The sequence below is a fragment of the Plecotus auritus genome, assembly GCF_963455305.1.
Source record: "Plecotus auritus genome assembly, chromosome: 13".
NCBI lineage: Eukaryota > Metazoa > Chordata > Mammalia > Chiroptera > Vespertilionidae > Plecotus > Plecotus auritus.
The window spans coordinates 2,201,397-2,217,468 of record NC_137779.1 but is presented as its reverse complement, the minus strand read 5'-3'; the positions used below and the strand labels follow the sequence as shown (position 1 = coordinate 2,217,468).

Sequence of the window (16,072 nt, the reverse complement as noted above, 5' to 3'; positions counted from 1 at the left end):
AAGTGCACATGGGTCATTTTCAAAGATAGACCATATATTGGGTCACAGGCAAAGTCTCTTCAAATTCAAGAAGAGTGTGGGAAGGTTGATATGATAGAAATCATATCAAGCATCTTCTCAGATCACAGTGGCATAAAACTGGAAATCAACTACAATAAAAACAATCCAAAAAAAATCAAACACATAGAGACTAAATAGCATGGTATTAAACAGTGACTGGGTTACCAGAGAGATCAAAGAAGAAATAAAAAAACATCATGACAACAAACGACAATGAAAACAAAACAACCCAAAATCTATGGGACACAGCAAAAGCAGTCTTGAGAGGGAAGTTCATAGCTCTACAAGCCTACTGCAAAAAAACAAGAAACAATGGTAATAAATTACCTAACCCTACAACTAAAAGAGTTAGAAAGAGAGCAACAAGAAAAGACCAGTGTAAGCAGAAGGAAGGAAATAATAAAGATCAGAGCAGAGATAAACAACATAGAGACAAAAAAAAACAACAATACAAATGATCAACAAAACCAAGAGCTGGTTCTTTGAAAGGATAAACAAGGTTGATGAACCTCTCTAGCCAGGCTCACCAAGAAGCAAAGAGAGAGGACCCAAATAAACAAAATCAGAAATGAAAGAGGAGAAATAACAACAGACCCCACAGAAATACAAAGGATTGTTAAAAAATACTATGAACAACTCTATTCCAACAAACTGGACAACCTGGAGGAAATGGACATATTCCTAGAAAAATACAACCTTCCAAAACTCAATCAGGAAGAATCTAAACATCTCAATAGGCCAATAACTATGGAAGAAATTGAAGCAGTCATCAAAAAGTTTCCAGCAAACAAAAGCCTGGGACCAGATGGCTTCCTAGGAGAGTTTTACCAAACATTCAAGGAAGAACTAAAACCTATCCTCCTCAGACTATTCCAAAAAATTCAAGAGGAAGGAACACTTCCAAGCTCATTCTATGAAGCCAGCATCACCCTAATACCAAAACCAGATAAAGACAACACAATGAAAGAGAATTACAGGCCAATATCCCTCATGAACATAGATGCCAAAATCCTCAACAAAATTCTAGAAAATGGGATCCAGCAGTACATCAGAAAGATCATACACCATGACCAAGCAGGATTTATCCCAGAATGCAAGGATGGTACAATATCCGCAAATCAATAAATGTGATACATCACATAAACAAATTGAGAGATAAAAATCACATAGTCATATCAATTGATGCAGAAAAAGCATTTGACAAAATCCAACACCCTTTCTTGATAAAAACTCTCAGCAAGGTGGGAATAGAAGGATCATACCTCAACATCATAAAAGCCATATATGACAAACCCACATCCAACATCATACTCAGTGGGCAAAAACTAAAACCATTTCCCCTAAGAACAGGAACAAGACAGGGATGCCCAGTCTCACCACTCCTGTTCGACATAGTACTGGAAGTATTAGCCACTGCAATTAGACATGAAGAAGAAATAAAAGGCATCCAAATTGGAAAAGAAGAAGTATAGCTGTCATTATTTGCAGATGACATGATCCTATCTAATAAAAGAGTAATATCCAAATTGACCGTACCTCCGCTACACCCATAAGCCATGCCCACCAGCCAATCAGAGCGAGTATGCAAATTAACCCAACCAAGATGGTTGCAGCCACAGAGCGAGCAGGTGGCTTGGGTTTCCCTGGCAATGGAGGAAGCCAACCTTCCCACACACCCTGGCCGGCCCTGGACTCCACTCAAGGCTACAAAGTTTCAATTATAGAAGATAAATAAACCCCAACAAAGATGGCGGCAGCCACGGAGCTAGAGAGAGCAGGAGGCTAGGGTTGCCCCGGTGATGGAGGAAGCTAAGCTTCCTGGCCTGCCCTGGCCTCCGCTCAAGGCTACAAAGTTTCAATTATAGAAGATAAATAAATCCCAGATACCAGGGCCTCCGCTTGGATCACCGGGAGGAGCGGGGGAGGGGACGGCGTGGCCGGCCAGCAAACCACCACAGGCCCCTCGCCCAGGCTGCCCCATCCCCCAAGGGAACCCCACCGTGATCCCAGACACCCTTCAGGGCAATCCAGTTGGCCCCCACCCGTATACCAGGCCTCTATCCTATCTAATAAAAGAGTAATATGCAAATTGACTGTCATTCCAAAATACAAGATGGCTGCGCCCATGTGGACACAAGATGGCCGCCACAAGATGGCCAGCAGGGGAGGGCAGTTAGGAGGAACCAGTTCTGCAAGGAAGGGCAGTTGTGGGCGATCAAGCCTGCAGGGGAGGGCAGTTAGGGGTGACCAGGCCGGCAGAGGAGGGAAGTTGGAGGCAACCGGGCCTGCAGGGAAGGGCAGTTGGGGGGGACCCAGGCCTGCAGGGGAGGGCAGTTAGGGGTGACCAGGCCTGCAGGGGAGGGCAGTTAGGGGTGACCAGGCCTGCAGAGGAGGGCAGTTAGGGGCAATCAGGCTGGCAGGCAGAAGCGGTTAGGGAAAATCAGGAAGAAAGGCAGGCTAGCAGTTGGGTGTCAGCAGTCTTGGATTGTGAGAGGGATGTCCAACTGCCCGTTCAGGCCTAAACAGGCAGTCGGACATCCCTCGAGGGGTCCCAGATTGGAGAGGGTGCAGGCTGGGCTGAGGGACACACACCCCCTCTCGTGCACGAATTTCGTGCACCGGGCCTCTAGTATTGTACGTAAAAAACCTGAAAGACTCCATCAAAAAACTATTAGACTTAATATATGAATTTGGCAATGTAGCAGGATACAAAATTAACGACAAGAAATCTATGACATTTCTAAACACCAATAGTGAACTTACAGAAAGAGAGACTAAAAAAGCAATCCCATTTACCATCGCACCAAAAAAATTAAGATACCTAGGAATAAACTTAACTAAGGAGATAAAAGACCTATACACGGAAAACTACATGACACTGAAAAAGAGATAGAGGAAGATATAAACAGATGGAAGAACATACCATGTTCATGGATTGGTGGAATCAACATCATTAAAATGTCCATACTACCCAAAGCAATCTATTGATTCAATGCACTCCCCATTAAAATACCAATGGCATATTTCACAGACCTAGGAAGAACTCTCCAAAAATTCATCTGGAATAAAAAAAAGACCCCAAATAGCCACAGCAATCCTGAGAAAGAAGAACAAAGTAGGTGGGATCTCAAGCTGTATTACAAGGCCACTCTTCTCAAAACAGCCTGGTACTGGCACAAGAGCAGACATATAGATCAATGGAATAGAATAGAGAATCCAGATGTCGACCCAAACCACTATGCTCAATTAATATTTGACAAAGGAGGCATGAACATACAATGGAGTCAAGACAGTCTCTTCAATAAATGGTGTTGGGAAAATTGGACAGATACATGCAAAAAAATGAAACTAGACCACCAACTTACACCATACACAAAAATAAACTCAAAATGGATAAAGGACTTAAACATAAGACAGGAAACCATAAAAATACTAGAGGAATCCACAGGCAGAGAAATCTTAGACATATGCCGAAGCAATTTCTTCACTGATACAGCTCCTAGGACAATGGAAACTAAAGAGAAAATAAACAAATGGAACTACATCAAAATAAAAAACTTTCGCACAGCAAAAGAAACCATCAACAAAACAACAAGAAAGCCCACTGTATGGGAGAACATATTTGCAAATGTTATCACTGATAAAGGTTTAATGTCCAACATCTACAGGGAACTTATACAACTTAATAAAAGGAAGATAAATGATCCAATTAAAAAAATGGGCAATGGACCTAAATAGAATCTTTTCGAAAGAAGACAGAAGGAAGGCCAAGAGACACATGAAAACATGCTCCAAGTCACTAATTATCCGAGAGATGCAAATCAAAACGACAATGCGGTACCATCTCACACCTGTCAGAATGGCAATCATCAACAAATCAACAAACGACAAGTGCTGGCGAGGATGCGGAGAAAAAGGAACCCTCGTGCACTGCTGGTGGGAATGCAGACTGGTGCAGCCACTGTGGAGAACAGTATGGAGTTTCCTCAAAAAACTAAAACTGGAACTCACATTTGACCCAGTGATCCCACTTCTAGGAATATATCCCAAGAAACGAGAAACACCAATCAGAAAGGATATATGCACCCCTATGTTCATAGCAGCACAATTCACCATAGCTAAGATTTGCAAACAGCCTAAATGCCAATCAGCAGATGAGTGGATTAGAAAACTATGGTACATCTACACAATGGAATACTACGCTGTTATAAAAAAGAAGGAACTCTTACCATTTGCAGCAGCATGGATGGACCTGGAGAGCATTATGTTAAGTGAAATAAGCCAGGCAATGAAAGAAAAATACCACATGATCTCACTCATTTATGGAAAATAAAGAACATTATAACCTGATGAAAAAAAGATAGATACAGAGGCAGTAAAGCACCGAACGGACTGTCAAATTACAGCGGGAAGGCTGGGGAGTGTTGGGGAGGGAGGGAAAGAGATCAACTTGTATGCATGCATATAAGCACAACCAATGGACACAAGACACTGGAGGGGATGAGGGCATGCGACAGGGGGTAGGAGAGGCTGGGGGAAGGTCAATGGGGAAAAAGAAAAGGAGATATATGTACTACTATGTAATACTTTAAACAATAAAAAAAAAAAGAATGTAACAGTAAGTTTTCATAGGAACTTGTACAAAGGTTATAATTATGTTCCTAGCACATTAATGTACATCGAAATCTACTCATGAGTCACAGGAAACAAGCTACGGATACAGCAATATCACGGCCAAGTCTCAAAAATATCAGAAAAGAAGCCAGGCAGGCCCGGGAGTGTGCACGGTGCCAGTCCACTTACACATAAGCCTAGGAAATGCCCCCTAATCTGGAAGGACAGGAAGCAGGTCATCACTGCCCAGGGTGGGGTGCACAGAGCCTGACAGCAAAGGAGCACGGGAAACCTTTAGGGGTGATGGCACATATTGTGTCTGTGGTGCTGACTCCTCGTGTGTTCATCTATCAAACTGACCACCCCTGAATAGGTTAATATAGCACGTAAATGCGACCTAGATAAAACTGGAAAAGAACACAGGCCAAGGTATTTCCTTTTGAACCTATTTCCTTTGGAACCAGGTCTACTGGACTTACAGTTGTAGCCCAAGGCTGCCCGCAGACGTAGCCCCAGGCTGGGTATGTCCTCACTCCTCAGAGCCTCTTCTCATCTTTTTTTTTTTTTTTAACCTCATCCCCAAGGATAATTTTCCATTGATTTTTTTTTTTTTTTTTTAGAGAGTGGAAGGGAGGGGGAGAGACAGAGAGAGAGAAACATCAATTGATTGCCTCCTGCATACAGCCTACCAGGGCTGGGGATTGAGCCTGCAACCAAGGTAGCTTGACTGGAATTAAACCAACCCTTCAGTCCGTGGGCTGATACTCTATCCACTGAGTCAAACCGATCACAGCTCAACTCATCTTTAAAATGAGGCTCTAATCGTGAGCTTTACCTCACAGGATGGCTGTGCTGATCAAGAGGGATATTTAGTGAATGAGAGCAATTTTTCAACTGTAAAATAACACAAATGGAAGGGCGTGCTGTGGGCAGCTGGCCATTGGATAGAGACTTCCTTGCTATAGCCACCTGTAAGATCCCCTTGGCGCCTGTGGCACTTGTCTTCTCTTTCTACCCAACATACCTGGGAAAGCAGCTGTAGCCCCACCCAGAATCTGCCACAATTCAGAAATGCTGAGTTGACTAAGTATTCTCAGGGAATCCAACCAATGTCAATTACCAGGTAAGCTGGAGAAGGCTAGAGACACTGGATATTTTAATTCATGGGCTCTCCAAGTTCCTCTCAACTCCTGTACAGCCAGCTTTGAGCTCCTTTATCTTCGGGCAGGGGTTGTAGCTAACGCAGCTTCCTGTCCAGGGTAAAGTCGAAGGCACTTCTTCCAGCTCTCTCCTGTAGCTTACTCGTGCACTAGGCGTTGTCCAGATATTCTCAGCAGGAGAAAAGACAAAGAACAGCACCTGTGACTCCTTGCTGAGGATCTCAACCACCCTCACACCCAATCCAACATAATAATATCATAATCATACTTCTTGTGTCCAGATTATACTTTTAACTTCTCCAAGTCCTTTCCTGCCCTGATATCATTTTGTCTTTACAAAGCCTTGTGAAGACAGGCATTGCGATGCCTGGTCAGGATATTAATAAAAAGGTGTTAAACAGAAGACTTAAAAGCATCTAGTAGTCAGTCAGAAGCTGAACTGGAAGGTCATCTGACCCCAGGTCACAATATCCTTTTGCAAGATTATATCTCTCAGAGATTATATCTCTGGATCATTAGGAAACATGCTAAAGCCTTTGGCTACAGATAAAGTACTAGCCACAGGCAGCCTCAAACCCCAACCAAAAAAACAAAAATAAAAACAAAAACAAAACAAAAGGCAGAGTTGTATCAGCCAGGACTCCACAAATGCATTGTTCAGTGACTCACTTCCACAGTCAGCCTCAAACTACAGAAGAGATAAGAGATAAGATAAGAGATCAGAGATGAGAGCCTCACTCCCCAGGCAGTGCAGAGGCAGGCAGGGAGAGAGGACTGACATAGGGCTATGCCCACAACTCTCCCAGAGTTCCTGTGTAGCCATCCTCTTCCTCAGTCCTTTGCCCTTTCCTTCCCACCAACCTTGCTCCAGTCTTGACAAAGCTGGACCTTTATTTTTAGAACTTTTGGAACATAACAAAACTATTGGACACAGATAAAAAAGAAAGAAAAAGAGAGGGATAGGCTACCAGTATTTTGACTCCTTGAAAGTTTTCTTCCTGAGACCTCCCCAACACTTCCTCACCTTCCACTTGCTTACACACACACAGACACCACTCCTCACCCCTTCTCCACAGGCCGGGTTTTCCCCAGCACAGTCTAGGTTGAGCTAATAGGTCCTAAGGTGGGAGAGAAAGTCAGCACAGGTCCAAGGGGGTAGGAGCTGGAGAGAGTACAGCCCAGGTCCCCCTGCTTGCTCAGGACTTCCTCCCTGTCGCTCAGACAAGCCCTGAAGAAGCAGGTATAGATCAACCCTGTGCCCCTCAGGAGGCCAAGGGGCCCAGGGGGCAAGTAACTTCTCCAAGACCACAGGCCACTCGCACTGGAATGAGGCCTGGCTCCTGAGCTCTCTGACAGCACCCAGACCCGGGGGAGGCTCCCTGTGCGGCACAACACTAGACCCCTAGCGCGGTCAGCACTGGCTGCCACTGTGCTCTCTTCCAAGTGCCAAGTCCCAGACATCAGTGTCATCCTTCTTCCCTTCACTGCCAGGTCATCCTGATCCCAGGAGACCGCCCCTGCTCTCTCCTGCTTTCAATGTCATCCTGCTCCTTCCTCCAGGCCTAAGGCCTAAAAAGGAGGATTCTCAGGAGCTAAGCCTGACACTCTTGCTCTCTTTCTTGTCAACTGTCCAAAATAAAGTTAACAGTCTGCTCTCTGAAATCTCAGGTGGCCCAGGGAGCGGCGCCTTCTTACTGACCTGAGTTTTGTTAAGAAGGCTGACCACATCGGCCTTTCTAGGGGGAGTAGAAGAGATACCAACCTAGGTAGGGAGTGGAACTAGGTCAGGGATGCCAAGGGCTCAGCCCACATGGAGGCAGAGAATTTGAAGGAGACAGAACACTCTCAGCTTTTCAGTAAAGAGAGGCAGTGCTAGTAGCAATAATAGTAGCTGTAATAGGTTGAATAATCCAGGAAGGCCCTAAATATATTCACAGGTGTCTTTATAAGAAAGAGACAGGGAGATCTGACCGACAGAAGAGAAGGTAATGTGACCATGAAGGCAGAAACCAGAGTGATGCGGCCACTAGCCAAAGAATGCCAGCAGCCCCCAGGAGCTGGAAGAGGCAAGATATGGATTCTCCCCAAGAACCTCCAGATGGGGCACAGCCCTGCTGACACCTTCATTTCAGCCTATTGATGCTGATCTAGGGCCTCTGTCTTCCAGAACTATCCTATCTAATAAAAGAGTAATATGCAGATTGACCATCACTCCAACACACAAGATGGCTGCCCCCATGTGGACACAAGATGGCCGCCACAAGATGGCCAGCAGGGGAGGGCACTTGGGAGGGACCAGGCCTGCAAGGGAGGGCAGTTGGGGGGAGGGCAGTTGGGGGCAATCAAGCCTGCAGGAGAGGGCAGTTGGGGGGGACCCAGGCCTGCAGGGGAGGGCAGTTGGGGGTGACCAGGCCTGCAGGGGAGGGCAGTTAGGGGCAATCAGGCTGACAGGGAAGCAGTTAGGCATCAATCAGGCGGGCAGGGGAGTGGTTAGGGGGTGATCAGGCTGGCAGGCAGAAGCGGTTAAGGGCAATCAGGAAGGCAGGCAGGTGAGCAGTTGGGAACCAGTAGTCCTGGATTGTGATCGGGCCTAAATGGGCAGTCAGGCCCGATCACAATCGGGGGGTCCCAGATTGGAGAGGGTGCAGGCTGGGCTGAGGGACATAGCCCCCCCATGCACGAATTTCATGCACCAGGTCTCTAGTGAGAGAATAAATGCATGTTATTTTAAGTCACCCAATTTGTGGTAGCTTGTTACAGAAGCCACGGAAACAGATGCAGTAGCTGACATTTAATGGCTGCCCACTCTGTACCAGGCCTTTCACTATTTATCCACATTCACTCATTCTATCCTGGCCCTGGCCATGAGGCACACTGCCTGGGCGTGAATCCCCAATTCACTGCTCACTATTGTGACTCTGTATGTAACCTCTCAAAACCTATTTCCCAACTCATGTAATGGGCATATAGTTTCCTTTCTCATTGGGTGGCTAAGACAATAAAATGAATAACAGGTAAAGTTAGAACTGGACATATGAAGTACTCAGTGAATGCTAAATATGAGATCTCAGGGGGTGAGCAAGTAAAAATTAGACCATCATCCTAATGTCAATACAAGGACAAGACTCCTGGACCCAGTACAGTAAAAAGACGTCCCTTTAAAGCCAGCTTGAATGGCAAACATTATGGTCTGAGTAGTTAAGTATTTCTTCCCTTGACTAAACAATTTAAGTCCTAACACTGGCCTCATTTCTTGAAGAGAAAATGCCTCTGCCGGTGCTAATTCTGCAGCATTGTCCAGCAGACTTGCGGCCCCTGCATCCCATTCTTGAGGACAGCTCACCGTATCCACCATCCCACACAACACTCCCCTGCAGAGCCCACATCTCCCTGCACCGCGGGCGTCAGGACCCAGGCCCAGTGCTTGGAGGCCCGTGGAAGAGAAACTTGGGTCCATTCCATGGCCTTCCCAGCAGGTGGGTGAAATGGAAAACTAGGGTCTGCTTTGATGTAGAGGTTACAGCCAGGTTAGTAAAGAATAAACAAGGCCTGCCAGAGGGCACCCTGAAGGGGAGGGCACCCTGAAGGGAAGGGCACCTTTCATGACCTCAGCCTTCCCAATAAAGTTTGCCAACTCCCCCTTCAGGGATGTAATTCTCAGAAGCAGCGCCACCGGCTCCCAGGCGATGTGTCCCCACCTAAGAGCTGCAGGCATCCAGGGAGAAGGGCTCCTAGGCATGGTGCCAGCCCGCAATCTGGGATGCCCAGCTCCAGAGACTCCTGCTGCTGCCGCCTGTGAAGACCAGGCCTCTCACAGGGCTGCAAGGCGGCCACCTGCGCGCTCAGCCCTGGCCCGCCCCGCCCTCCGGGAAACGAGGACGAGGGAGGACCGCTCCCCTCCTTCCTCTCGGACACCCAGTGTCTGCGCTGGCGTCAACCACTGACGAGAACCGAGAACCCAGGTCCCCTCGAGAAGTTGCTTCTCCTCATTCCTTCCTCCCCACCAAGGAACGCAGCCCCACCCGCGCCGCTCCTCCTACTCGGGAGAGACGGAACCGAGCGGCCTCGGAGCTGGAGCCGAGGCAGCAGGAGCGCCGGCCTCCAGCCAGCGGCACCTTCCCTCCCCCGGCCACAGGGGGTCCCGGCCACCCCGGCGCTTCGGTCCCGAAGGGCCTGACCCTCCACGGGCCCCGCCTCTGGGAACCTCGGGGAGCCCGCGAGACACTGGCTGAGACACCGGCTGAGCCCCGCGGGCGGAGACGGGCGCTGGGCAAGTACCAGGGACTCCACTCGGTGCCCGCGTCCTCGGGCATCCCCTGCCAGCGCCCATCCGCCCCCGCCCACAGAGAGCGCGCCGGGCTCCGCGACCCGCCGGCCCCCACGGGACAAGGGAGGCGGGCGGGCGGTGGAGACAAGCCGGAGCGAAGCCAAGGGGCGGGCGGGGCGGGGCAGGGGTACCAGGCTGCAGCCCGCACTTACGCGCGCGCCCGCGGGAAGCCCATGGATAGGAGCAGGTCCAGCGCGGATCCGTGCCTGACGGTGCCGGGCCGCTGCTGGCGGCTCCGGCGTGGGGCCACCTGGCCGTACAGCTCCTCCCTCGCGGCCATGCCGAGCGCCCGGCCGTGCTGTGCCCCACTCTGCGGCCCGCAGTCGCCCGGGAGGCGCGAGCCCGACAGTCCGGAGGGCGGGGACCCGGGCCGGGGCGGGGCGTCCGGGGCCGAAGGCGCGCGGAAGGCGGTGGAGCTCCGGCCTTCCTGGGGCGGCCACTGGGGCCCGAACTGCCGCAGCGCTAGGCCAGGCAGCCGGCCGTCCGTCCTCGGCCTCCGGCGCCCCGCGCGCCGAGGCTGATGCGCCCCCCTCCCCGGCGGCCGGGAGTCGTGGTGAGTAATTTCTGAATGGATCCGAGCACCGCGCGTGGGCGCCCAGCCCCGCCCGCCGGCCCGCCCTCCCTTAAAGCGGCCGCGCGCGAGGCGCTGGAGGCGGCGCAGGCTGAGGATCCCGGCTGCTGGGCAGGGGGGCTCCCATCAGGGCTGGCTGCGTGCGCGTGAGCTTGGGGAAGTAGCTCCCAGCGCCCCGACCCGTGACTTGCCAGACACCACCAGATCAAGCCAACTCAAATTTCATGTGGTTCTAGATGGGGTTAATAATGGAAATTGAGTGAACTGGTGGATGACTTAATGAACTAGAAGGCCAAGCCAGAGGCCAGATGAAAGGTTTTGTTTCCGAAAGACCCTGCAAACCACAGCGGATCGTTACAGCCATTGAAGACCGATTCCACCAGCCGATGGACGATTGGTCACACTGAAAAGCTGCCAAGCTCTCCAAGACTGAGATAGTGAGGTCAGAGTGGGAGCTCAGACTGGGGCCTAGGAGGGAAGAGGGCAGGAGGGGAGCACGGGGCTGAAAGAGGAAGAGGGAGGAGAAGATGAAAGGAGGAAGGAGGAGGAGGGAGAGGAAGCAGGAGGAGGGAGAAGAAGGAGGAGGAGGGAGAGGTAGGAGGAAGTGGGAAGTGGAAGGAGGGTGAGGGAGGAGGTACAGAGAAACCTGAAAGAGATATTCAAATGAATGGTATTCAAACTCCATTAAGGAACAAGTGCCAAGTCAATAAAAGGATTCAAAGAGTGGGTCCTTCCTGGTCGGCAGTGAGGAGTAAATACATTGCCTCATAGGTTGGACAAAACTACTCGCACCTCCAGCAGGTGGATTTCCTACCCGTACACTCTCCTGCATGCCCACACCAGGAGCTGGGCTCAGAGCTGTTAAGGTTCTTTCCTTTGGAGGTAACTTATTTTCCTCCGTCAGGGACAAGGGGTTCACTTGGAAAAGGCAGGAGAGCAAACCCTAGCTGCTCCTCTTTCTCGGGTAATTTACTGGACTCCTGTATGTGTCAACCATTGTGCTAAACATAAATGACTCAACTCATTGAATTTTTACAAGAATCCAATGAAATGCGTGTGATTATTATCTTAATTTTACAGATGAGAAAACTCAGCTCTGAGAAGCCGAGGAAGATCGTGGCGCTGGTAAATGCATGACCAGAGCTTCTATCCTCAGTGGTGCACTGGGCAAGTTGCTCCTGCCTTCTACAGCCCCATGCCCTCATCTGTACCAGTACGCATCATAGTTCCTTACGAACACTGGGTTCCTCAAAAATGTCAGCTCCTTGCCCTTTATGGAGTGTGGGGGAGGGGTGGGGACCAGCATTCATGAGCAGCTTTTTCATTTTGCTTTAAAAGACATCTAAAAGTTTTACCAGGGAAAATGACAGTTTCATTCTCTTAGCCCAGAATTGGTTTTCTAAGGAATACCCAGAGGTATTTGAAAGTGGGAAGATAAGAACTACTGGGCCTTAAGCAACAATGTGCATACTTCCTGGGGGGGAGCTTCTGTCAGAGCAAAGAAAGTGGGCTGGAGCCTTGCAGAGTGTTTCTCCTGGGCATGGAGCACAGGGCTGGGCTGGGAAGACAGTACCTAGTAGACATCCTCCTTGGGAATGTGTTCAGTAGAGGATGGTGGACCTTCCCCAATATTCCAAACTTCTTCCAAATGCCGGGGCTTAGAGTCAAGATCTGGAGCCTAGTCAAGAGCTACTAATGCCTGTGGAAGCTCTTTGTAACCATAAGCACTACACAAATCATAACTCAAATTTATTGAGAACTTACTATATGCTAGTGCTGTTTTTAGGTTCTCAGAGATAGAACTCTCTCAATAAGGCAATGAAGTAGGTGTTACTGTTGTAGGGGGTGGGAAGGGCACCAGGTGCCTGACAATGAGGTCAGACCAAACCTAGGTTCAGCATCCTCAGTTCTTGGGTTCTGGCTAGGAAAGAATTCAAAGCCAAGACTCCCAACTATAAGAGAACGTTCATTTATAAAATTACAGAGGTAGAAGAAGTAATTCGTAGAAGAGATGTGCTGAGGAAATGAGTTATGGTGGCAAAGGAAGGGTCCTAGGGGCTTGAAAGTGAGGAAGCTAATGGTAACATGAAGGGGCATAGAGTGGTTTTGGAGGGGAAAGGGAAAGGCACGGGTGTGCTCCCGGGAGGGAGAGGGTCTGCCTTGGGTTTTAAAGGTGGAGATGTTAGGGGAATAGAAGATTCAGCAGCTGTCCAGGCGTGTCCTTTCAGGGTTGTATTCTCCACTGATTGATTGGTTGGCACCAGGGCAGAGGGTCATCATTCAATGCAGCTGTTCCTGAGGTCAGCCATGAGGTCACTGGTCTGATTTTGCTGCTTTTCTGGACCTGGAGCTGAAATACAACTGAGGCCTTATTATCTCTAAGGAGGAAAGGTCAGGAGGTCTAAACCTAATGACCAGTGATATGTGAGGGGAGGAAAGGCCACCCTGGGGGGCGAGTTCCTACCCTACAATTGTTCTTTGCTAGGCACCTGGGGCTTTCCATTCTGGTGACCTTCTGTACCTGGCTCACTTCCTTGCTCTGCTCATGTCTGTCTAACTGCCTAGCACATCACTTCTGTAACTACCGTGTTTCCCCGAAAATAAGACAGTGTCTTATATTAATTTTTGCCCCCAAAGACACGCTAGGTCTTATTTTCAGGGGATGTCTTATTTTTCCATGAAGAAGAATACAGTACACATTTATTGTTAAATGAAAATAAAGGAAATTTATTACCTATATACGGTACGGTAGTACGGTAGTTGTCAACACAAACCAGACAAACTGTGAATCCTACAGTATCAAGAATTTACTCATTTATTCAATGACAATCATGTCATCATCTTCTGGAACATCATCATAACAATCCAATTCCTGAATTTCCTGGTGAATTTCTTGTGACTCCATTTCTTTCAGAATCAGTGGACCAGCCCTAACCGGTTTGGCTCAGTGGATAGAACGTCAGCCTGCGGACTCAGGGGTCCCAGGTTCGATTCCGGTCAAGGGCATGTACCCTGGTTGCAGGCACATCCCCAGTAGGGGGTGTGCAAGAGGCAGCTGATTGATGTTTCTCTCTCATCGATGTTTCTAACTCTCTATCCCTCTCCCTTCCTCTCTGTAAAAAAATCAATAAAATATATTTAAAAAAAAAAAAAAGAATCAGTGGACCAAATCTCTCATGTTTAGCAATAACACTGTCTTTAAATGAGAACTTCTTATCAAGGTAGCCTGCTCGCAGTGCATTTGCAATGCAACTGACAGTGATTTTCTCCCATGAATTCTTCACCCAAGTCACAACTTCTTGCAGTTTAGGTTTCACAAAGTTTCCACGCTGATTTCTCTCCATTCTATTTTCAATGTAGTCATTAATTTCCATGAGCAAATTGTCTTTGAATGGCTTGTTTATTGCAATATCAAGAGTCTGGAGATAGGCCGTCATTCCTGCGGGAATCATTACCTGATCTATTTTTCTTTCGTGAAGAAATGTCTTCATGTCTTTAGCGTGGTGAGTGCTGGCTGCATCCCAGACTAGCAGACCTCTTTGGCTCCCTCGCATAACAAGCAGCAGCATTAAATCGACCTACTTCCTTATAACTGCTTGTGTGGCCCAGGCTTTTTCAGTTTCAAGAATAAAAACGCCCAAAACACGTTCAATCTTTTCCTTCTTGCCCTTAGAAATGATTAAAGGTGGGATTTTAGTGCCATCCAGACGAATTGCCAAAATACAGGAAACACGTGCACTTTCATAAGCAGTGGAGGGAATGTACGCCAAGGAGGCACCCCGCTGTTCAATTGTTGTTTGAGATGATTGGCCCATAAACACTGCAGTTTCATCCATAGCAATCATGTTGGAAAGATTGTATTTAGAGAAGTCAGCATCATCAATAAAGGACTTGAATGCAAGTGCTCGCTTAATAACTTGAGTATCTTCCAACCTAAACAATGTTGTAGATCTTCTTAAAGACAGTTCACTTCGCTGAAGGAAATTATCCAGCCAGTGTTGTGATGCTTTGAAGTCTTCGGGGGCTATGTCAAACTGTGGTGCCATTGCAAGGGCAAATTCTTGAATCTGAGCCCTATTCACAGCCAAAGCCTTTGCTCTCCTGTCAACAACCCATTCACAGATCAGGTCTTCCAGCTCGGAAAATAATGGTTGCCGACCTGATCCACACTTGCGCTTTTTAGCATTTCCCTTGACCACTTGTTCAATGAGGTTACCATACTCTGCTCGCCATTTTTGGACCAATCGGATATTCAACATCTTTTCTTTGCAGAAAGCAGTAAGATTTTGGCCCCAAGAGTCTTCCACGATTCCTTTCTTGTACTCCACGGAGTAGCTTTTTCTTTTTGCGCTCATTTCTAGGGGTAAAAAAAAAAAAAAAAAAGAATTGGGGTATCAAGGTGGGGGGAGGGGATCACTCAAAATGACAGGGGGGATCAGAGGGGGGAATCAAAATGGCACAGGAGAATCAGAGGGGGGATTACCATTTTAGTAACCCCTTTTGATCCTCCTGTGTCATTTTGATTGTCCCCTCTGATCCTCCTGTGTCCTTTTGATTGTCCCCTTTTGATCCTCCTGTGTCATTTTGATTGCCCCCTCTGATCCTCCTGTGTCATTTTAAGTGATCCCCCTCCCCCCACCCATGCCACTGAACACCTTCACCAGACATCCTCCCTACCCCTTTATCAGACATTTACCCCCTGGGGACTGTCACTGGGCTTGCTGGGGCCTGGATCTGGCTGGAGCAGGGTCTGCCACTGACTGAGAACTTTCAGTCATCATGAAGGCGGCCGCAAGCATCAGGTAGTGTCACCAGAGACAGACCAGCACTCACCACCTTCGCCACCTCCCATCCGCTCTAATCCTCCTGTTCTTCTTCACGCATCTGCAAAAGTCTCCTCCTCTCTCCCGCCCCGCGCTCACCGCTCACTCCAACCTCCGCTCCGCCTCCACACAGCAGTGACGTCAGGACTCCGCGTAACGTCACTGGTTGCTAGACGCCAGTCAGGGCGGCCCTAGCGACCAGTTTACGGTAAATTAATTTTCATTCTGAGACAGAGCCTGGGGCCTTATTTTCGGGGGATGCCTTATATTTCACTCAGTAGGAAACCTGTAAGTAGGTCTTATTTTCGGAGGATGTCTTATTTTTGGGGAACACGGTAGCTAGCTACTATTAATAAAGGAAAAAAACAAATGGAATGCCAGACATTTTAAGCATGGTCATCTGGGCAGCTTCACCAGAAAACTGCAACATCGCACTCCACTGGGAACTACCAGTCCATTCCCTGCAAGTCACTGGGGGAAGGGACCCAACAAGGGGAGAAATGGATGCATGTGCAGT

At 48.5% G+C, this 16,072-nt stretch overlaps 1 protein-coding gene and 1 long non-coding RNA gene across 3 annotated transcripts in view; one reads left to right on the top strand and one right to left on the bottom strand.

Annotated features, from left to right (window-relative positions):
• UBASH3B (ubiquitin associated and SH3 domain containing B) overlaps window positions 1-10,581 on the bottom strand; it is a 163,081-nt gene extending 152,500 nt beyond the window's left edge. Inside the window, exon 1 of the mRNA XM_080649825.1 lies at window positions 10,314-10,581. Within this exon, the coding sequence (XP_080505951.1) occupies window positions 10,314-10,441 (128 nt within the window). The 5' untranslated portion in view covers window positions 10,442-10,581. The remainder of the gene's footprint in view (window positions 1-10,313) is intronic.
• On the top strand, window positions 9,743-13,872 carry LOC308238161. Of its 2 annotated transcripts, none has more exons than XR_013959529.1 (4): window positions 9,743-10,104; window positions 10,969-11,174; window positions 11,813-11,945; window positions 13,647-13,872. It is a non-coding gene; the product is annotated as an uncharacterized lncRNA (long non-coding RNA). The 2 variants fall into 2 exon arrangements; XR_013959530.1 differs by lacking the exon at window positions 9,743-10,104 and adding an exon at window positions 10,548-10,714.
• Window positions 13,873-16,072: the final 2,200 nt, after the last annotated feature.